The 21,349-nt window shown below is 34.8% G+C and overlaps 1 protein-coding gene across 1 annotated transcript; it reads left to right on the forward strand.

The window, feature by feature from the left end:
* The first annotated feature begins 956 nt into the window (after positions 1 to 956).
* On the forward strand, positions 957 to 19,713 carry LOC149793333 (uncharacterized). The gene is made up of 4 exons (XM_089968906.1): positions 957 to 1,760; positions 3,730 to 4,114; positions 11,118 to 11,231; positions 19,433 to 19,713. The coding sequence occupies exons 1-4, from the start codon at positions 1,041 to 1,043 to the stop codon at positions 19,711 to 19,713; spliced, it is 1,500 nt and encodes a 499-aa protein (XP_089825032.1). The 5' UTR covers positions 957 to 1,040.
* The last annotated feature ends 1,636 nt before the right edge of the window (positions 19,714 to 21,349 follow it).

Genomic DNA, 21,349 nt, shown 5'->3' on the forward strand with positions numbered 1-21,349 from the left:
CTGCACCAGAGACCTGAATTTTAAATATTTCCATCCATCCTTATTTTCATTATTCTTTGACAATGAAGGAATATTAGATAGAAGTTGGTGTCTTCTAGCATTTTAACTATACTTTCAACCAACTTTGGTAAAGTGTTCATCTTTATTAGTTCATAGTTCACCCAACCAAAGGATGGCACTTTGAGGACATCCATCTTGTTTGGTTTATGATTTCATCAGAATGTTTTTTAAATTTCCTTGAAGAATGGAGTGAAGAAGACTACAGCATCAGTGGTTCTGAGGAGGAAGATAGCGACTATGTACCAAACAGCTGTTCAGAGCAAGAAGAAACAGACGATTATGACACACATGATAAAAAACAGAAGAAAGGGGAGGATGAAAGTGAATCAGAGGAGTCGACAATAATTCCAAAAAAAGAACACAGTTTTAATAAGATAGTAATACAGAAATCTGTAAAAGTGAATGAGAAAAGAACACAGAAAGTTCACAGTTGTTTGTTTTGTGAAAAGTGTTATCAGAAGATCCCAAGGCATTTGGAACAAATCCATGCAAATGAACCAGAAGTGGCAAAAGTACTGACATTAATAAAAGGTTCAAGAGAACGAAAGGATGCCTGGGAGTTGCTCCTGCGAAAGGGTGATTATATTCACAACTACAACACAACATTGAAAGAAGATGGAGTTCTTTTATTAAAATACCGATCAAGGGAGGGAGAAGAAAGAGACCCTTCACAGTATATTCCTTGTGAATTTTGCCTTGCATTTGTGGTGAAGAATGACCTCTGGAAACACCAAAAACACTGTAGACACAAGCCCGATAAATTAAGTGATGGCTACAGGAGTGCAGTCACCAACTCCCGTTTGCTGTTACCTGTGCCTGATCCCAAGCCGTTTTACATGAACATTTTGTACAGGATGAGAGATGATTCTCAGGAAGTAACAGCTGCACTAAAAAGTGATTCTTTAACAAAGGAATTTGGACTGAGACAATATGAGAAACTGGGGCACCATCAACAAAATCACCAATATATATCGCAGAAGATGAAGGAGTTAGGAAGACTTCTTGTTAAAATAAAAGAAATCAATCCAGCTATCAACTCTTTAGAAAAATGCTTGTATCCAGCAAATTGGGAAGATCTAATCAAAGCAGTTAAGAAGGTTGCAGGGTTTGATGATGAATCACACAAGTATTCTATACCATCGCTGCCTTTAAAACTAGGTTATAGTCTAAAGAAGTGTGCAGCAATCTTGAAAAACAAAGCAATTAAAGAAGGAGATGAGGAAAAAAAAGTTAATGCCCAGTCATTCTTGGATCTATACAATGATGAATGGAGTTATAGGATTGCGGCCCACGCTTTGGATACATTACATGAGGCTCATTATAATAAGCCATGTCTTTTGCCCTTGGTAGATGATGTTTTGCAACTTCACCAGTATTTAGAGAAGAGAGCAAAAGAACTAATTTTGCAGGTCACAACTAAAACAGATTTGCAGAACACCTATTTTGAATTGGCAAAGATTTGTCTGTGTCAAATTATCCTCTTCAACAGAAAGAGAAGTGGTGAGGCACAAAGACTCAAAATAGCTGACTTGAAGAAGGGTCTTATTTTGGAAAATAGCGGGATTGACAAGGAGGTCAAAGAAAGTCTTTCAAAATTTGAGGTACTTCTTTGTGAGACACACAGAAGGATAGAAACCAGAGGCAAGAGGGGAAGAAAAGTGTCGATAATCCTGACAAAGAAAATGGAGCAGAACATACAGGTACATATTATACTTGAAATGTTGCACATTCATTATTTCCATGACATACACATAGATCAGAGCCAAAAGTTTGATCATCCAGTGTCTTGTTCCAAGATGAAAATGAGTAGTTAGAACTGCTTTTCATCCTACATGGGGGATTTCCGTGAAACGTTGCACACACATTCATCCCATTGTCTAGTTGGTCATAAATGAAAATGGTGCTTCTCTTGAAAATCTTATTATTGTTACTCTTCCTGAATGGACGGTCATATCAACATGGGGTCTTCACTGAAAGACTTCTGTAGTGTCAATCTACTATCCAATATGGGAAAAATTGTTAATGTCATGGGTTTTTTACCAGAAAACTTCTTATCATGTCAAATTGCTCCTAAATGAAAATGTTTCCAATCTTGATGTCCAATATGACCAGCAAAGTCAACGTCTTGGAAATCTTGTTAATCACTACTCTTCAGTAAACGATCATATTGAAATGAGGTTTTCACTTAAAGACTTCTGATGATGTCTTTTGGTCCTAAATGAAAATGGTGTTAATATGACACCCATTATGGCCACAGCAACAAGTAATTGAACATATTTTTATCACTGAAGAATATCAAAGATACTTTCAGTATGCCGGAGTTTTAGGGAAGAAATGGTCATGGAAATCCTTTTTGGCTAGTTTTCAGTCCTGTCAGGCCACTCTTGTTCCTTTGTTCTTTTTAACCATGTACATTAAAAATTAGTGAGAAAATGTTGAAAGATTGAAAAAAAGGTATTTTAAAGTGGCAGTTGCTAAAATCAGACAATAGAATGTATCTTAATAATAAACTAAAAATAACTACTGTGAGACTTTATTAATCATATCTTTAAAAATCTTAAATATCTTGATATTGCAATATGAGTTTTGGGAAGAGCTCCATTCAGTTTTTTCTTCCATAGTGATTTCATATCAGTTTCCATATTCATAATTAACCTGTAGAGGGTAACGTATCACAATATTGAATGTATATTGAGTATTTATGTTACCCTCAACAGGCAAATTGTGTATTGTACATGAAAATAAGTATAGGAATTGTGCAGTCAACTGCATGATTTTCATATAAGGCCTCGTCTTTAATGGTTAATAAACTCATTTATGAACTATGCTTGTACTGCTGGCCCTCACTCTAGAGTTACTCAGAGTCTGTGACTTTAACCCATCTGAATTTGTCTGCTGCAGATAGATAAAAGCTTCTAAACAAGATTTTGAGAATAATGATTTCTTTTAAAAAAACAACTATAATGTCTGGTTTTTATCATCTCAGTATAACGAATCTACTTTGATATTGCAAGGAATGTTCTTTTTTATTGTTTTATGTCTTTCTTGACTTGTTCCAGTAAGTGGGTTTTATTGGTATGTCAGCACAATACTGGCAGCTAAAAATACAAAATTTAAATTTTTAAAGATTAAAAGATAGAATGTAAGGGGGAAAATGCAGAAAAAAAAGTTCACTTGCAAGGGGTGAACAGTTCTCTGTCAGAATCATGATAGTGTGAATTTGTTTGCTCTGTGGCAATTTACAGTGATGTCTAGCACTTGGGCATCATGCTACAGATATGTGGCCTCTTGTCTCACCTAGTCAGATTATCCTGACACCAGGCTGACCAGTCCTAGCATTAACCTCTGAATGCTGAGCGCCAAGTGAGGCAGCTGCTAGTATCATTTTTACTAGTCTTTGGTATAACTTGGCTGGGGTTTGAAACCTGCGACCTCCTGCATCAGAGGTGGAAGATTTACCACTTAGGCCACTGGAATGGTCACTTAGTGTAGATAATTTCTGCATGATAATTCATGTTTACAGTGCCTACTAGAGATATCTTGAAACTTTGTAGAGGTGGGATAACTAATCATTGATTACACTGCTTATAATTATGCATGGTTCTTTATCATTATGATTAAAGTTTTACATTATGAAAATGGTAAATTGTATACTTGTGGATGTTTCAGGTTCTGATTGACAACAGATATCAAGTTGGAGTGACCTCAGAATTTTTGTTTGGAAAGGCCGATTCAGCCTTTACCCACAGAGGAAGTGATGCATTGCGTGAAATGGCACACAAATCAGGAGCAAAACATCCATCACGCATAACTTCAACTAATCTGAGAATGCAGCTGGCAACACTTTGTCAAGTCTTAGGCTTAAGCTCAAATAGCCAGGACATCTTAGCAAAATTTCTTGGCCATGATATAAGAATTCACAGAGAATTCTACAGATTGCCTGACAACACTCTAGAACTTGCAAAGGTCACAAAAGTACTTCATGCCTTCAACACAGGAAATATTGGCAAATACAAAGGAATGGATTTTGATGAGATTGAATTTGATGCATCAGGTGAGTACTTTAGTCCCTTTCTGTTTTTGGTTTTGACACCATTTCTCAGTGCAGTATAACTGTTGGAGCAAAACTCTGGTAAGAACCACCGACCAACGGGAAGCTACTGGCTGCTTTCTCACATACCCACATTGGCCTAGCCGAAGGCTTGAACCCACATGGACAGAGGTGAGATGGCAGTGATTGGTGAAGATCAGCACTTTAGACCACTTTGTCACCTGGGGTCCACTCTTTAGTCTTAAATGATAAAGCTAAAATTTGAATTTTGTTTCATTGTTAGCTCACCTGATCATAAGTCAAGTGAGCTTATGTTATGTCCCAGCATGCATTGACCATTACATATCCATCAGCAAATGCTGTCATTTGAGTGTGTGTGTGTGTGTGTATGTGATTTGGATTTTTAACGTAGCTTTAACAATTTTTCAGTCATATTGCTACGATGTCAGCAGTGTGGTAGTTTATAGTGATGTAGCATGATGTCCCACCCAGTCACATTATCCTGACACCAGGCTGACCAGTCCTAACACTAACCTCTTAATGCTGAGGGCCAAGTGAGGCAGCTGTAAGTACCATTTTTGTAAGCCTTTGGTATGACTCTGCCGGGGATCAAACCCATGACCTCCAGCATCCAAGGCGGACGCTCTAACAACTAGGCCATCGGAGCAGTCCACTATCATTTGAAAAGCCTGGGTACTAATTTAAGCCAAGCTTGACATAGAGCATCATGGCAGAAGGCCTTGCAAGTTAACAAATGATAAAAGAATATTTACTTGGTGCATGGCAGAACACATAGCCATTTACATGTACAATGTTGCTATACCTTATCAAGCACAGGGACATGACAGGTACTCAGCACAATAAACAGATCACTTAACCATGAAAGGGATTGCCATCTCATGTTTTATCACACAAGTCCACTTCATAACTCATAATAACGAATAGTGGCAATTTTTACTTTTCTGTCAGATATTTGAGGTCTGGAGTCTTAGAGATCATTGGCAGATTGACTGATAAAGTCACATATAAGCAGACTAATGTAAGTTTTTGTAGCCCTGTGAGTATATATATATATATATATATATATATATCTTCAGCCTTTGCTTACAAGAACGGAGCACAGGCTATTGTAATGAAAATAGACATAATGATAATCCCAAACCAAAATTGCAAGCTTGTTTTAAAGCTTGCGGCAAGCTTGTATTTGGAACATTGCAGCAAGCTTGCGCAAGCTTATTTATAAAGCTTGCGGCAAGCTTGTGTTTGGAACATTGCAGCAAGCTTGCGGCAAGCTTGTATTTGGAACATTGCAGCAAGCTTGCGCAAGCTTATTTATAAAGCTTGCGGCAAGCTTGTATTTGGAACATTGCAGCAAGCTTGCGGCAAGCTTGTATTTGGAACATTGCAGCAAGCTTATTTAACAAAAGTGTCATAAGCATGCACAAGCTTGCGAAAGCTTAAGCTTGCACAAGCTTGCGCAAGCTTAAGCTTGCACAAGCATGCGCAAGCTTGTTATTTATTTACCTAGTACAGTAAGTATACACAAGCTTGTGCAAGCTTGTTACTAACTTGTTGCAAGCTTGCAGAGATTTCTTGCTACAAGCATCTGGGCTTTCAAAAATCAGACATGATTGTGTTTTCCCCCCTTCCAAAAAACCCCCTGAAAATGTGAAGGGGGGGGGTCGGGGAGTCCGAAGGCCCCTGTCCAAAAATGCATTTTAGACTCAACTGCTCCTGGTGGACCAAATTATCATAATATATTGCAAAGTTTTACTTCATTCCAATGAAGTAATCTGCATATTTAATGATTAAATAATGCAATCTTATAGTTGCAATACAGTGGAAAACAAATCTGTTCTGCCAAAACATTAAGTTTAATTCCATTGTTCAAGTTTATTCATTCACTGCAAGCTTACCCAAGGCTGCAGAAGCTTTATGTGTTCCCCTAGCTGCAAGTGTCACGCCCCTATGAAATGATCATGAATAATGAATGAACTGTTCATGAACTTGGTTCAAGAACTGTTCATGAAAGTTCATCAAAAGGTTCATGAATTATTCTAGAATGTGCATGAATTGAAAACAGTCCACAAATTGGATCATCATCATTCATGATCAAGTGCATGAACATATTCATGAACTATGATGAACAAAGTTTCTCAATGATTCATGACTTCACGAACAGTGCCTATAAAACAAAATATGATAACCTGACAAGTCACAAATACCTATTCATCCTGAATCATACAATAACCTTAGATGGGGGATGGGGTTAATACAGTATAAAATGCAACATATTATCTTAAAAACTGTATTTGATTTCAGATAAATTTAAACTGACAAGTGATATTCTTTTTTTTTACCCTTAGCAACACTTTTTGTATGTTCTGTAATTTTTCTTTGAAAAATGTTCAAGAGATATTGGGGCAGTTGCCTGCAATCAACTGTTGAAGCATATTTCATTGTCATGGGGCTGTCTTTCAGCTGGGGTTTCTCCTGACCAATCTTCTTCCAGAGACTGACCTGTCTGATAACTCTTTTGTGAAGATGTTCAGGGTCTATAATTTAATCAAATCCTGTCCAATGTCACTACTGAATGTCTCCTTCTGTAACTTAAGCTGTTCCATCTGATTACTGTTTGGATCTTTAACATTGTTGCAGCAGTCACAATTTAATGTCTCTTCCATCTTGAATCCTCCAGTTTTCAAATTTTCATCCTTAACCTACAAACTTCATCCTCTACCAATTTTACTTTTCTGCTGTCTGGTCTGAAAAAAAGGTAAAGTTTGTTAATTACAGATAATCTCTGATCAACATTGTTTTTAGCTTTTAGCACATTATCATTGTACCCCACTTTACTTACTGGAATAATATGATCCAACTCAAAAATGATTTAATCCCTTACACATAATACTGAGCATTTATATTATTGCAGAATTTTGTCACTGTTTTATATTAACTGAATCTGTCTAGCCATAGGTATAGTCACAGGAGACGGATGTTTTATTCAGTAAAATATGACATTTTTTTTTGACAACACCGTTACACTAAATAACCGTATATATTACAGATAACGGTTATTTCATGCTTTCAAATATTTTCGCCATTTTTTATTGATAAAACGCCAGACTTGTGTGGTATAGGCCCTTAGTATGTCACTAATGCATCCACTCCGACTCCGCATGTTGCGTATAGCTGCTTCCGGTTTCATCACGTTGTTATTTGCACTTTTATTGTGAACAGTTTCACGCATTAACTATTTTCTTAAGGTTTTTTTTTTTTTAAATTACGAAATTACATCAGATTATAGAAATAGTGATGTCATGTAAAAGAAAACGATCTCGAACATCTCAACTCCTATCGATATCGAACCACGTCTGGTATCGAGAACTGGGGTGGGTGGGGGTGATAATGTTTAGTGATTTTCAAAACTTCGATGAGCAAGTTTAAATTAGGTCTGAACAAAATCGTGTCATTAGCTTGGTTATAAATAATATGATGACATATATAAACCAATAAAATATCCATATAACTTCTACTGAAATAATCACGAATGACCAAGAAAAAGATACTCACCGTAATTCTGGTCATCCGGGCTTGGTACGCTTTTCCGCCTAATTTTGCTCTCACCAAATCATTTCCTTCACATTCTTCAAAGTCGCTTCTCTGCACTTCTACTTACTTTAAAAAAATGATATTGAAAATATTCTCATCTGTCCATTCCATGGAGTCCACGGTTTTTGTTCGAGGTTTTTGCCTAACCATCTGCATGATCTTTGGTTTCTGAGCAAGCTTAACTGTAGAAATCGCGCGCGTATATTAACCAATCATATCACGTCTTTTTTCAAAGTCATTCAATCAGAATAATCGTTGTTAATATATTTCGGTTTTTACTGCAAATTGGCAACCAGTGACTAAGTCAATAGAATAAGCAGTTTATAACAGTAATGGAGAGAAGAAAAAAAACGTTAGGACAAAGTCATTGAAAGCTTTTTAAAGCAAATACATTTTGTTGATGCTGGCCAGAAAATATTTTCCCATATTAATCCAGAAATACTCAGGTTAAGTAAACAAGTATTGAATTAAAGATCTGTATGAACATTTATACAGTATATCATTTTAAAAAAAGAAGAAAAAATTCACCTTTATTTAAATTTCACTAATATTGTGAGAAGTTTGTATGATAAATTTTCATGAACATTTTATGAATATAATGATATAGATATTTAATATACATTTTTTTAAGAAATACCATGGTATTGCATCAAAGTACTTGAATTGTTCATGAACCATTAGTTCATGATATTTCAGGAACTTCAAAGATATTATAATAGTTCATAAAAATTCATCAGTGTGTTCATGAACTTCAAGTACATGATTCATCAAAATTCTTGAAGCTCATGAACTTACTTGAGGAACTTTCATGAACACTTCATGATTGTTCATCAAGTCATGACTTTGTTTTCGTAGGGGCGTGACAGTGATGGTGCCTGCTACTTGGATACATGGTCTCAAACTTTCACAAGTAATGGATATATATATATATATATATATATATATATGAAGAAACTTGTTGCAAGCTAGTTTAAATTTACTTTCTGAAACATACAAGAAAGCTTGCGCAAGCTAGTTTTACTTTCTGAAGAAAACAAGCTTGCGCAAGCTAATTTTACTTTCTGAAGAAAACAAGTAAGCTTGCGCAAGCTAGTTTTACTTTATGAAACAAACAAGAAAGCTTGTGCAAGCTAGTTTTAATTTCTGAAGCAAACAAGAAAGCTTGTACAAGCTTGCGCAAGCTTGTGCAAGCTTGCGGTTATATCCAGCTATCTTGCCTAAGCCTGCACTTGCTTGTACAAGCTTGCGCAAGCATCCATGTTAGCTTATAAACATCAAACTAGCTTATCGCAAGCTTACCGCAAGCTTGCCACAAGCTTTCAGCAAGGATGCATTTTGGTTTGGGATACTAGCAGTTTCTCAGAAAATCATTTTCTACTAACTTCATGCAGGTGTGACTCATAATGTAACATCATTTAAGTTTACTAATCCCACTGGTCAGCAGCTACCCTATGTTGAGAATGCATGGTGGTGGTGAATTCCAACTTTTTGATGGACGGTAGACTCTGACCCCAACGTAAGGGTCCAGTTATAATATATGGGTGGCAAGGGTCAGAGGGAACTCTGATTAGACGATGGGCTCTCATTCCATATAGATAGAGTAGTAAGTAAATTTTTATGTATTCAAAAATGTCGAATCTTGGAGTTGAACATTGGTGAAAAATAATTACACAATGTAATGTAATTTGAAATATAGGTTTCTCTTTAATAGTTTGCATGAGAATGGGAGAAGCTTGATCCTGTGTATTATATTATTCTTAGGTAAATTTTAAGAAATTATACCAGCCCCTGTGAGTATCAATACAGGTTTGGATATTGGTTTATTGGATTACAAGCAGACATAACTGGAGTTAGCAAAAATTCAATCTTTTCTAATACAGTAATATATTTATATATCATTTTGAAGGTCTTTTTGTCAAAATTTAATTCAGGTTATTTGAAAAATGTTCGTTTTTGGTTTATTAGCACAGATTAATTCAAGGTTGAAACTTTTTTCATTATGAGATAAGATTCTCTTACTTTGCATTATTTCTTCAGTTGTTTTGTTTTTTAAACTGATTGGAAATGTTTACTTTGTATAAGTAAATTTCAGTGATACATGTACCAAATCCTTGTATAAGGTTTTGAATTTGCTGGCACTAATGACATTTGTTTTCTTTAATTAAATGCTATGTCAATTAACAGATATTCTACTTGAGACATTGCTATCTTGATTTAAAACTGATCATTCCTATTCCTTTAGAATTAAAAGTTTGGAAGGAAAACGAAACTATTTTCAGTTAATCGTTCTATTATTGTTTCATCATACCACCATAACGAAGTTCAGCAAAGTAAATTTAACATTTTTATTCTTTAAATTGAAATGACTTAGTATGCCAATTTTATAGGAATTTTCACTTGTCAAGCTTGCTGCTTGCAATACATTTTTTGGTTTAGTACATGGTCACATGTCTGCTTCAGATGTTACGAGAGAGTCTTGAAATAGAAGCAGCTTTTAATTTGAAACATTCATGTTTGCGAAGATAAAATGTTCTTAAATTTCATAGATTAATGGTCATATGTGAACCTCGAAAAAAATGAATTTCGTCATGGAAAAGACCTGTAAATTTTTCTTTTAAAAAGTGGTGGAACCATGTATTTGGCTCTGTTTGAGTGAGTGTTCACAATTTTAGGTCAATGTGTGCTACTGTTTAAAACATGAACAAACAGCTAGAATATGTACAGTAGCATGGTATATATTTATCAAAACACCATTATGCATATGGAAATATATGCTGAATACTTTGGAGTACAGGCTTAAAATTCATTTGTTTTGCATAATTTGAGTACATTGAAAAATGCCTTAATCCATTTTCAGTAAATTTGGGTAAAATATACTAATAAACAGCTTATCACCACATTGGAGATATCATGAAAACAAGCTTACATGTCCTTCACTAAACACAAAGTATCACCTGTGGCCTTGTAAAATAGGTTACAAGGTACTAATAAATACTTGGGTATTGGGATCCCCAGATCAAATTATCTAATTTTGCTTAGTTCTATTGAAACCCCCACATTCATCCCTAAGTCTTGTTGGTCCTGAATGAAAATGGTGCCTCTGATATAGGCCACGATTGTCATCTTGAAAATCTTGTTATTGCTACTCCTGATGAATGGATGGTCATTTTAGCCTTGGGTTCTTATAAAATTTAGCTGGTCCTAATTAAAAATGTTGCCCATTTGGCATCCAGTACTGCCACCAGTGTTGAAAATCTTGATACTGCTACTCCTGAATGGATGGTTATATTGATACTGCATTTTCACTAAAAGACATATTTGGAGAATAAAAGGCAGGTTGTTTTTTTAAATAAATTTTGTATACAATCTGCAACAAGTTATGATTTATTTTCAGAGACATTTGAACCGGAGGATGACATTGATGCTGATGCATCAGATGATTCGATGGATGATTTTCAAGACGACCAGGATAGTAGTCCTCAATTACCATCAAAGAAACGCAGAATAGGTGAGAGATTTATCCAGATACCGGAAACTGTAGAGGGTTTAGTATAAACTTTAATATATTAAAATAGTTATACTTGAGGTAAAATAAATTGGGAATTGGAATGATCATCAGTATTAAGTAGTCACGCCTGTCTGAATGGTCACCTTTATTTAGTGATTGTCTCAACATCCTTTCTGATTTCCCCCAGGTAAATTTCTTATTTGAATATCATGTATATAACAGTCATCTGCTTACTGCTTACAAAGGTCATTAGCCAGATCTTTCCTAATTAGATTTAAGTGGTCACTGGAGTGTATTAACTCGTTAACCCCTTGAGGTTTTTGTCATTTTCAGCTCAAATGTGAATAGGAAACACATTTTGGGGGCTACTTCTGAATACATCCTAACACATCAACTTCCAAGAGATTTACCGTTAACGTAATGCTAATTGTGTTAGATACATCGTTTATCATGGTCTATTTGACTTGCACAGGAGCAGAAAGGTATAAGTTGGATTTTTTTTTTTTTTTTTTTTTTTGGCTTATTCCAAATGCCTATCTTATCCTACTTTTTGCAAAGGTTCGCCTGTCTTTGTGCAGTTCAGACCGGTCTTTCTGAGATCTAAGCCCAGAAAGTCTAAAATCCTGACACAAAATCGGATTCCAACCACGGGCGAATTTTGGGTGGAAAAAAATTGGGTCCAAAAAATTAGGTTTGTCCCTCTGTATTTTGTAGTGAAACTAGTTGTTGTTGTGGGGTTTAACGCCATTTTTTTAGCACACGATAAGCTATACATGGCGACCAGTATTAATGGTGGAGGAAGAACCTGGAAAGAACCACCGACCCACGAGAAGCTACTGGCAAGCTTTCTCACATACCCACATTGGCTGAATCCGAGACTCGAACTGGCACAGACAGAGGTGAGATGGCAGTGATCCGTAACGGAGAGCGCTTTAGACCACTCGGCCACTTGGGGCCCCTTTTAGTGAAACTAGAACGGCCATATTATTTGGTATCATTGTAGAGCTAGATCTGTCTACCTTTCTATAATACCACCCATTTTAGTGTATCATGCGTGACCTTGACGCTACAGAGCTTGTCATTAGGCTACTACCTCCTGATGCGTAAACATGGTGCCAGGGGTTAATGAGTTAACCCTTTACCTCATAGAGCATAGTGACAAAGTGCAGTGCGCTATAAATAGAACACCTGTTACCTAGCCGACCACATACGTATAGGCCTGCCTGTGAACTGTTAAGCAATGTAGTGCATGTTACGTTTAACAGCAATTTTAACCATTTTACATTTTTGGTACACATCTATTATATGTGGAAAAATTTAAGAGTAAAGTCCAATTGTTATAACTGTGTAATTATTTTTCACAGAAGAATTTTTTATGTGCTTTAAAATCTTGAGAGAACTCGTTCACCTTTATGTCAGTGAGGCCACGTGACCAACCGTAGCTGCCATTTCCCACACTCGAAATTTACATGTTTTTCGTCTGCATCTACATCACTAAGTCATCTGAATTTGATAATTTATAAAAACTAATTGCTGCCTACATCAATATCAGAGCCTTTACTTAAGTTATTTAATCTTTCATTGTTGTGATTCTAATCATGAAAATTTTGTAAGTACTGAATGAAATCCTGCCTGTGAACTGTTAAGCAATGTAGTGTATGTTATGTTTAACTGCAATTTTAACCATTTTACATTTTTGGTACACATTTATTATATGTGAAAAAATTTAAGAGTAAAGTCCAATTGTTATAAGCTGTGTAATTATCTTCAAAGAAGAATTTTTTATGTGCTTTAAAATCTTGAGAGAAATCATTCACCGTCATGTCAGTAAGGACGCATGATCAACCATAGCTGCCATTTCCCATACTCGAAATTTACATGTTTTTCATCTGCGTCTACATCACTAAGTCATCTGAATTTGATAATTTAAAAAAACTAATTGCTGCCTCCATCAATATCAGAGCCTTTACCTAAGTTATTGAATCTTTCATAGTTGTGATTCTAATTGTGAAAACTTCATTAAGTACTGAATGAAATCCGTGACCGCCATTTTGGAGAGTGGAGATTACGACCCAGTTACTTTAAATAGCAGATATTGACCAGTGCATAAACAGTGACCACGTGATTTGACGGAATTGTCATTCACAAAAATGAATGTAGCATCTAATAAGGAGGGTTTCTCCAAAGGTGGCGCTTCGAAAACCAGCTCAAAATGGCTGATGTTTACAGCAAGTGTCAAAAGGCGATTCCATGCGAATGGAGTAGAGATGTCCAAAGATGCTTGCATGAGGTAAAGGGTTAATAGTGAATGATCAGTGTATGTGGTCTAAACATTTGCATCGTGAGGAAGTTCTATATAAACTGTCAGTAGTGAACCCAAAGTGTCCTCTATTTCACAGTCTTATGTAACCTGTCAGTTAGTGGAGTTTTGTCATGATGCACAAAAGAAAACGTATAATCAGTGATTTTTTTTAAAGAGTTAGTGATGGTTTAATTTATGGAATGGATTAGGATAAGCAGGATACAATAATTTTGTGTGTTACCAAAAGTTTGGGAAAGAGAAACCTATCTGTGTATATTATGATATTCAATAAATGTTGTTGATGTAGTAATAATAATGATAGATAGATATTCTATGCATAGTATTTGTTCTCCAAAACTTTTTTAAAGGTGAACCTGCACACAGAGGTTACCTGTGTACAAAGGCTGGTTTGGCCTGTTCTCATAGGTGGTTAGTATTGACAGGTTCGACTGTATTATACAACTCAGACCTGCCAACCCTTACGATTTGACTCTTACAAAATTACCTTTAATATACTTATGGATTAATTACAAAGATATGATCATTGCAGTCAAATCTTGAGACTGTCTTATCCATATTTACTCCAGATCTGGATTTCATATTATATTCAGTGGAATTGATCAGGGAACCAGACTAGCATTACAGTAGCACCTTGGATGCTTTAAACTGCCCATATTTTTCGTCCAAAACATTTGCATGATACGTCATTGTTTATAGAATTTTTCTACAAAAATGGCATCCAGCAAACAAAATCATGTTCAGTAAAGAAGACACAAATAAGCCTTTTCCAAAATTTAAAGTCTGTTCAGATGTATATGAAGGAATATTCATATTCTTGGGGGAAAAGCAGGAAGGGCAGCAATAATGTTATTAAACATTAATGTGTTGATATCAGTATATCATGTTGGAAAAGATGATTACTGTCACCAAGTAAAATTGAAGAAGAAAATAATACCAAAGGACTAGGTGAAGTTGATAGCTGTTTCAGTTTTAAAACCCCATATTCTTGATGTGCATCAACCACCATTTTTTGAGCAAGCATTTTATGTTTTTGAGTAAACAATTTCTGATTTATTAATTATGCTTTATTTCACATCTTGTCAAAGCAATTTCAGTCAAGATTGCCTATTACTAGAAGAGAAGGTAGTATCAAATCCCCTAGCAGCAAACTTGCATGTGAAACAAGGTTCCCACGCTACCTGGAAATCAGGAAAAAGTCGGATAAATTATAATTTTTTCCCAACCATGAAAAGTCCTTGAATTTTGCAAATATTGATGAAAGTCGGGAAAAACTCTGTAATTTTCCGCCTAAAACAATCATGTAATTCATCTTGAGTTAAATTTATCGAGTTCTAACCAGAATATTCGGAGGGTGCAGTATGGATTGTTTGGTTGCTTGCAATAAACATATTTGCAGAGTCAATCCAAATGCCCAGTGGATTAGATTCGTCAATTAGACTTTTATTTTCAATGTCAGCTCAATATCCGTATCATTCCTTACATGGAAGGCATGAAAACCAGTCTAGCATCACAAGAGGCCAGTGTGGTGGGAAAGTGTAGCCGCCTACTACATGGCCTAGCAAACTTTAAACATTGTTAGATCGAGTAATACATGCATGAAATCGATATGAAATTTACTTATTTTCTCAGAAATTGTGAGTATTAAAATCGTTATGTCTTTAATCTGCTGAAAGGCAAGATAAAACTACATTGTTGATGAAATGTGACCTGGTACTCACGATTTGCATTGCTTGTCACATGAGTACACAAATCTAACAACCTACATTTTCAAATGTTAAAATGGAAGTCGTATACTGGTTGTAATTAAAAAAAAAAAACGAAAGAACACAAAATTCTCCATCTTTATTTATTCCGAGAATAACTTCTGGAGTTTTGTTGTATCATGTGACTACCATGTTGATATGAGCTCTCCGCTATATAAATCAGACTGGCCAGACTGCTGGTTTTTACAGAATTAATTAATTATTAATGATTTTTACAAAAAGTGTCTTACTTTCATTTAATATAATTGAATTTCTGTGCAACAACATTAAAAAGTAGTTTGTTGTTGATATCACGTGACTATTGAACTTCCAGTGTCGTCATTTGAGTTTTGTGAAGTCATGTGACTAGCAATGCAAATGGTGAGTACTGCGTTGGGTTTCATCTGTGCTGTAGTTTCGTCTTTTCTGTCAGTGGATTAACGACATAACGATTATAATACTTGCCATTTCTGAGAAATAAATCCTTTTCCTGACGATTTCATGCAGGTAAGAGTCAATATAACATAAGGTTAAATTTTCTAGGCCTGCTGGTAAGCGAGTACCATATATCGCTACCACCAGGTTGCGGCAAATTCCAAATCTTCGATATGCAGTTGCAATGACCCCCCACACCCCAACCTAAATGTCCAAATATGAAAAATGGGGTGGGAATATTCGGAGGAAACTCGTATTAGAAAACGGACTGCTATTCATTTTAAGCCAGATTTGTAGTCCAAATTGTTAAATCTCAGAATTGAAATGAGAAATTGTTGTCCCTTGTATTATATGTTAAAAACGATATGAGTTCCTGTATCAATACAGGTTGGGGGACTGGATTAACGAATTACAAGAAGACAAGTTGATTTTACAGAAAATTCAGTCCTTGTTTATACAAAAGTAAACAATTTTGAAGGTCTTTTGTCAAAATTTAAATCATCCCTTTTGAAAATGTTTTTTAAATGATGAATTTTTAACCAGATCATCTTGAGGAGATTAGGTTGTTTGAAAAATCTTGTTTGGGATTTTATTGGCACAGATAAATTCAGGGTTAAACTCTTTTCATTACAAGACAAGATTATTAGCGGTAGTCCGCTAGCCCGAGGCTAGCAGATTTCCCGTTGGACTAGTAACTTTCACAATGTTAATAGTCCGATGGGCTAGTAAGTTTCAGTTATCAATAGTCAGCATTTGTTTGCTCCATTCCCTAATAAAGACTTGACTTATCAAATTGTTCTGTAAACTCAAAGCAGTGGCCATTGTAAACACGGTCCTAAAATAATAGCATGAAAAGATGAAGTCAATTTCTGTCTCGGAAAGGTACGTTTCTATAACAACAATCCATCCGATTTTGTGCATTTCACTTAACGGCGCAAATTATGGTCCTGTCATTAACAACGGATGTTTGGTAATTGATCCTAATTAATCTGATAACGAATCAAATGAAAAAATGACATGGTATCACACTTCATTCACTTGACCACAGTAACAAACTACAAAGTGGTATACCACACAAAAGAACATGGCAAAAACTATTCAAAGAAATTAGTTTGCACATTTTTTTATTTAAGGTTCTTTTTTTTTTCTCGCTACCCAAACACTCCAACAGTCACAAACAGGAAACTACATATTTTACATTTCCATCGAAATAATTATTAGAATTAGATCATTTATTACGATTACATTATTGACACATCCTTTCTATGCAACAACTTTTTCTATGATGATAAGAAGAGTTTTTATATTTTTCCCTTACAAGAATAAACAAATAATTGAATACACATGGAGATATCCAAGCAGAACGCTGTACATTTGTTGGGAATTAAAATCTCGGAGCATAGGCATCTAAGATTTGAAAATTTTCCGCCTTATTATTAATTTCAACAGTACATTGAAGTTCAATTAATTAGGAACAATTACCAAACTTACGACTTATGATACCGTAATTGGAGCTATTAAATACAACCCGCCGAGTGTCACATGGCTTCGTTTGATGGGAACACACCTTTTCCAAGCTGAAACTAACACTATCTTCTGATGCTAATATTTTATAACAGTGTTTACAAAAGCCACTGCTTTGATCATGAAGAACATCTGCTGAAGTTAAGTCTTTGTTAGGGAGAGGCGATTTAATTGTGGGAGGGGGCAAAGACACGTGTTTTGAAATGTGTTTCTTACTCTGACTTTATTATATAAAGGACACTGTGCCATTCCTTTTCTTGCTTTAAATAATTCGTGTCTACTATAACATATCGTATTTCAAAACAAGGCACAATTTCCTCCTTATAAGACAGGCAAAATGTGGCATTTGATAGAATGTGTTCAGCCACCAGAAAAAAAAGCAGAAGTTGAAACAGAATGATGAGGAATAGTTCTTATGATAGGGAAAAGCGTAATGGAAAATTTCAGAAGAAATGGACAAAAAACTGGGAATGTCTGAATTATGATGAGGAAAGGAACGTTATGTGGTGTAACTGGTGTACGCAATTCGCAAAAACAAACGCACAGACATGTACATGAAAGCTGTGTGACATTGTTTTGTGAACAGGACTAGTAAAGATTTGGCAGGACTAGTAAATTTCTCAATATCATAGTCCTTCTGGCTACAATTAAATTTGTATTAAATTTGAGCCCTGTGTGTGTATATATATATATATATATTGCTACAGAATTCTTAAGAGTTAAAGGTTTGAAAGGAAACAAACCATAATTTATGTTCATTATGTTGTTCCCACTTAGCAACATAATGCAGCAAAATAAAGTTAGAATTTTTATTCTGTACACTGAAATGACTTTACATGCCAATTTATAGGATATAATCTTGTGTCATGTGATACATTTTGTGGCTTTGTGCTTGATCATCTTTTCTGACTTAAGTGTTTTTGGAGAGTCTTGAAAGAGATTAATATCTTTCTGTTTAGAAAATGTATGTTTTATGATCTAAAAAATGTTCTTTATTTCCATTCAGTAATGGTCATATGTTAACCTTGAAAAAAGTAATTTCATCCTGGAAAAGCGTGGGAACCATGGTGAAAATAACTACATATGACATCCACCATTTGCATGAATGCTGTTATCACTTTGAAATAGATCTAATTGTCAATTATTATATTTTGAAAATCCAAAATTTTTCATTAGTTAAAAAGTCCTGAGACTTGGGGGAAAAAGAAACATGATAGTATCAATAAATTGAGAAATATTTCACACACAATCCAGTTGATAATTCACATTAAATATATTAATACCAGCAAAGTTACATAAGGGAAGTAAACAAAGTGTTCCAAATACACATAATTGCACAGTGAACGATGTGAAGGAATAAAAGATCACTATGAACAAGCATTTTCAATCTTACTGTACTTTATTCAGAATCAGTTTCAAATTATATTCTTGATATTTCAGTAGTTCCATTTTTTGACAATGACATAACACATTTTTATGTATCAAGCTGTGTGAGTAACTGTTTTTACATATACACATAGCTCATGATTGCAGTAAGGAAATATGTTTAGAAATAAATTCACAATTGTGTAATTTATAACAAAAGCACAGAGAAATAGGGGATATAGCAATAATATAAACAACAGCGTAATCAAAATGTGTTTTTATTTGGCTAATATAAGAAGCTCCATTAAGTGTTGGGATGCATATTAAATGTACAGTTGAAAGATTTAAATGGACTTAAGAAGACATACATTTGCTAAATTGTTTTTCCCTGAATTTAACATCTGATATCTTCACATAACCATAGATGAGATTTCTGTTTTAATCTAACAAACAATGAAAGGTGACAGGAACTTGTTTAATTTCACTTGCACACATTACAGCCTAAAGATACTCTTTCTGTGGCTACAATAATGACATCATAAATAGATGATGATGCAGCTTAATTTAATTCTTGAAGTCAGAAATTTTGTAAAATATAATTTTCTTTTATATGTATAGAAAATTTTATTTGAATTATTTATTGATTTTTTAGTTTTGAGGAATATTTTAGCACAAAATTTTGAATCAGACAAACATGATAATTGCAGGCATCAACCAAAATGACTTCAAAAATTTCTGGGATAACTCTGTCATATATATGATTGTTAGGATTAATTGTTAGATGATAATGAGAATTATTATATCCATTGCAGAAAAAACACTTAGAGAAAGAACATTGTGGACTAGAGAGGAGCAGGAGGCTGCAAAACGGCAGCTTAATCGTTACATTGAAGTCAGAAAATTACCAGGAAAGCTACAATGCCAGAATGCTAAGATCAAAGAAGCTGCTCTTGCCAATAGAAGTTGGCAGCAAATTAAACATTTCATTCGGAATAGAATTGTAAAAGTTTCTAAAAATCTGAATCAGGGTATATGTACCAACAGGCAAATCAGTAAAAAATGTATTTGTAAAACCCTGTCTCAAGATCATTGAGCACTTTTGTGGTTGGTGTATGCTATATCAAACCTGGCTGTAGCCAATTTTGTCATCAGTGTTCAAGTTGTGTTAATAGTACATAAACTGATCAGTTGTAGACTGATAACATTTTAATTGGACCTGGCTTGAGTGTTCTTTAATATGACAAATCAGTCATTAAAAGCGCTTTTACATTGGGAACAGCTGTTTAGATATCTCATACTGCTATAATGTCAAAATTCCAAGTTGTCAACCTGATTTGATGACTTGTTGGACAAAGTGGTGGCTGTTCCTATGTTTCATTAAACACCCTTTGGTATGCAGATTATTGTTATTTCCTTTAAAATGTTGGTTGCTATATCCTTCACCAGGGGTCAGTTATAATAGTAACTATGCTCAGGGAATGGTTTTCTTCTTGATTTTGGTGTATCATTCTGACAGGTCCCATACAACATCATTCAGCACCTCACAGACATTTGTTGGGATTCTTGACAAACTGTCCTTGTCACAATTGATCTTTTTGCACTTAATTATAACATTATAGGGAAATAGAGCAGTCAACAAGCAGTTTCTGGTTGCATCTAGTTTTTGCAGCATGCTAGTCAGGATCAGTGTCCATCCTAACTTAAAATTATTTTCCATCTAGATAGTGATGATTGCCCAGCCCTCTTTATGCAGATATCATTTCAACCCAAAGAGGCTGAATACTGAGGACAGTAACACAGGATATAAGGGATGGGGGTATTTGGGGAGCAGAATATTATTTAGAAGCCAGAAACATTGGCAGGGCATATGGATTTTGAGGTCAGGTTGCCATGCCCCAGCTGGAATACTGATCATGGTACTTGAGGATTATTTTATCCAAAAGATATTAAGGGAATTTTCCATTTTTTAAAACTTTGATCATGCATTATATAACTTAAAGTTTGTAATAAAGAAAATAATATATTTAAAAACTAGTTACATATTTTATGTTGAGACCAGTTTAGTTATGCTGCTCTTAAAATATTGTTAGCTTACAGTCTAGCCGAGTAACTGGGCTATGCATAGCTTTTACAGCAAGGGTCAGACATAGGCCTTTTTAATATAAATAAAATTCAGATGGCTAAAGATTTCTGTATTCACATGAGTATGTTTGATCTTTACTTTTGAGAGAAGATGTGGGGATTGATGGATTCGATTCATGCATATTTATAAGAATGTGGCAAATGTTTTCATTAGTGGGTATGATATTACTTTAAATGGATGATTTGTCACAATATTCTGAAATCAGTATTTCTTACAATCTAGATCACAGTGTTTTTTCAACTATTCAGTGAAACCTTCATTAAAAGTAAGACCAGAAATGTTGAAAGATTTAAATCTGTAAATGTTTTGTACAGAGTAAACAATAGAAGAACCCTCATGCACTGGTGTAAAATAGGAATATTTTATTGGAGGGTCAGAATTCTGTGTAAGACATGAAGCTTTGCTGAGTAGTGTCTGATGCAAAATGTTTAACCTTAAGTGGAATTTTCCAATGATACAGTCAGAAGCATAATGAAGGATTCTTCTCACATTTTTTAATGAAAAGTGAGGGTTGAATTTAAAATAGTTTATTGTGAATACTGATTGAACTTAAACAATTTTTACATTGTGTTGGAGCATAAAATGT

This window comes from Sinohyriopsis cumingii, chromosome 8, assembly GCF_028554795.1.
Source record: "Sinohyriopsis cumingii isolate HCF-2022 chromosome 8, ASM2855479v2, whole genome shotgun sequence".
NCBI lineage: Eukaryota > Metazoa > Mollusca > Bivalvia > Unionida > Unionidae > Sinohyriopsis > Sinohyriopsis cumingii.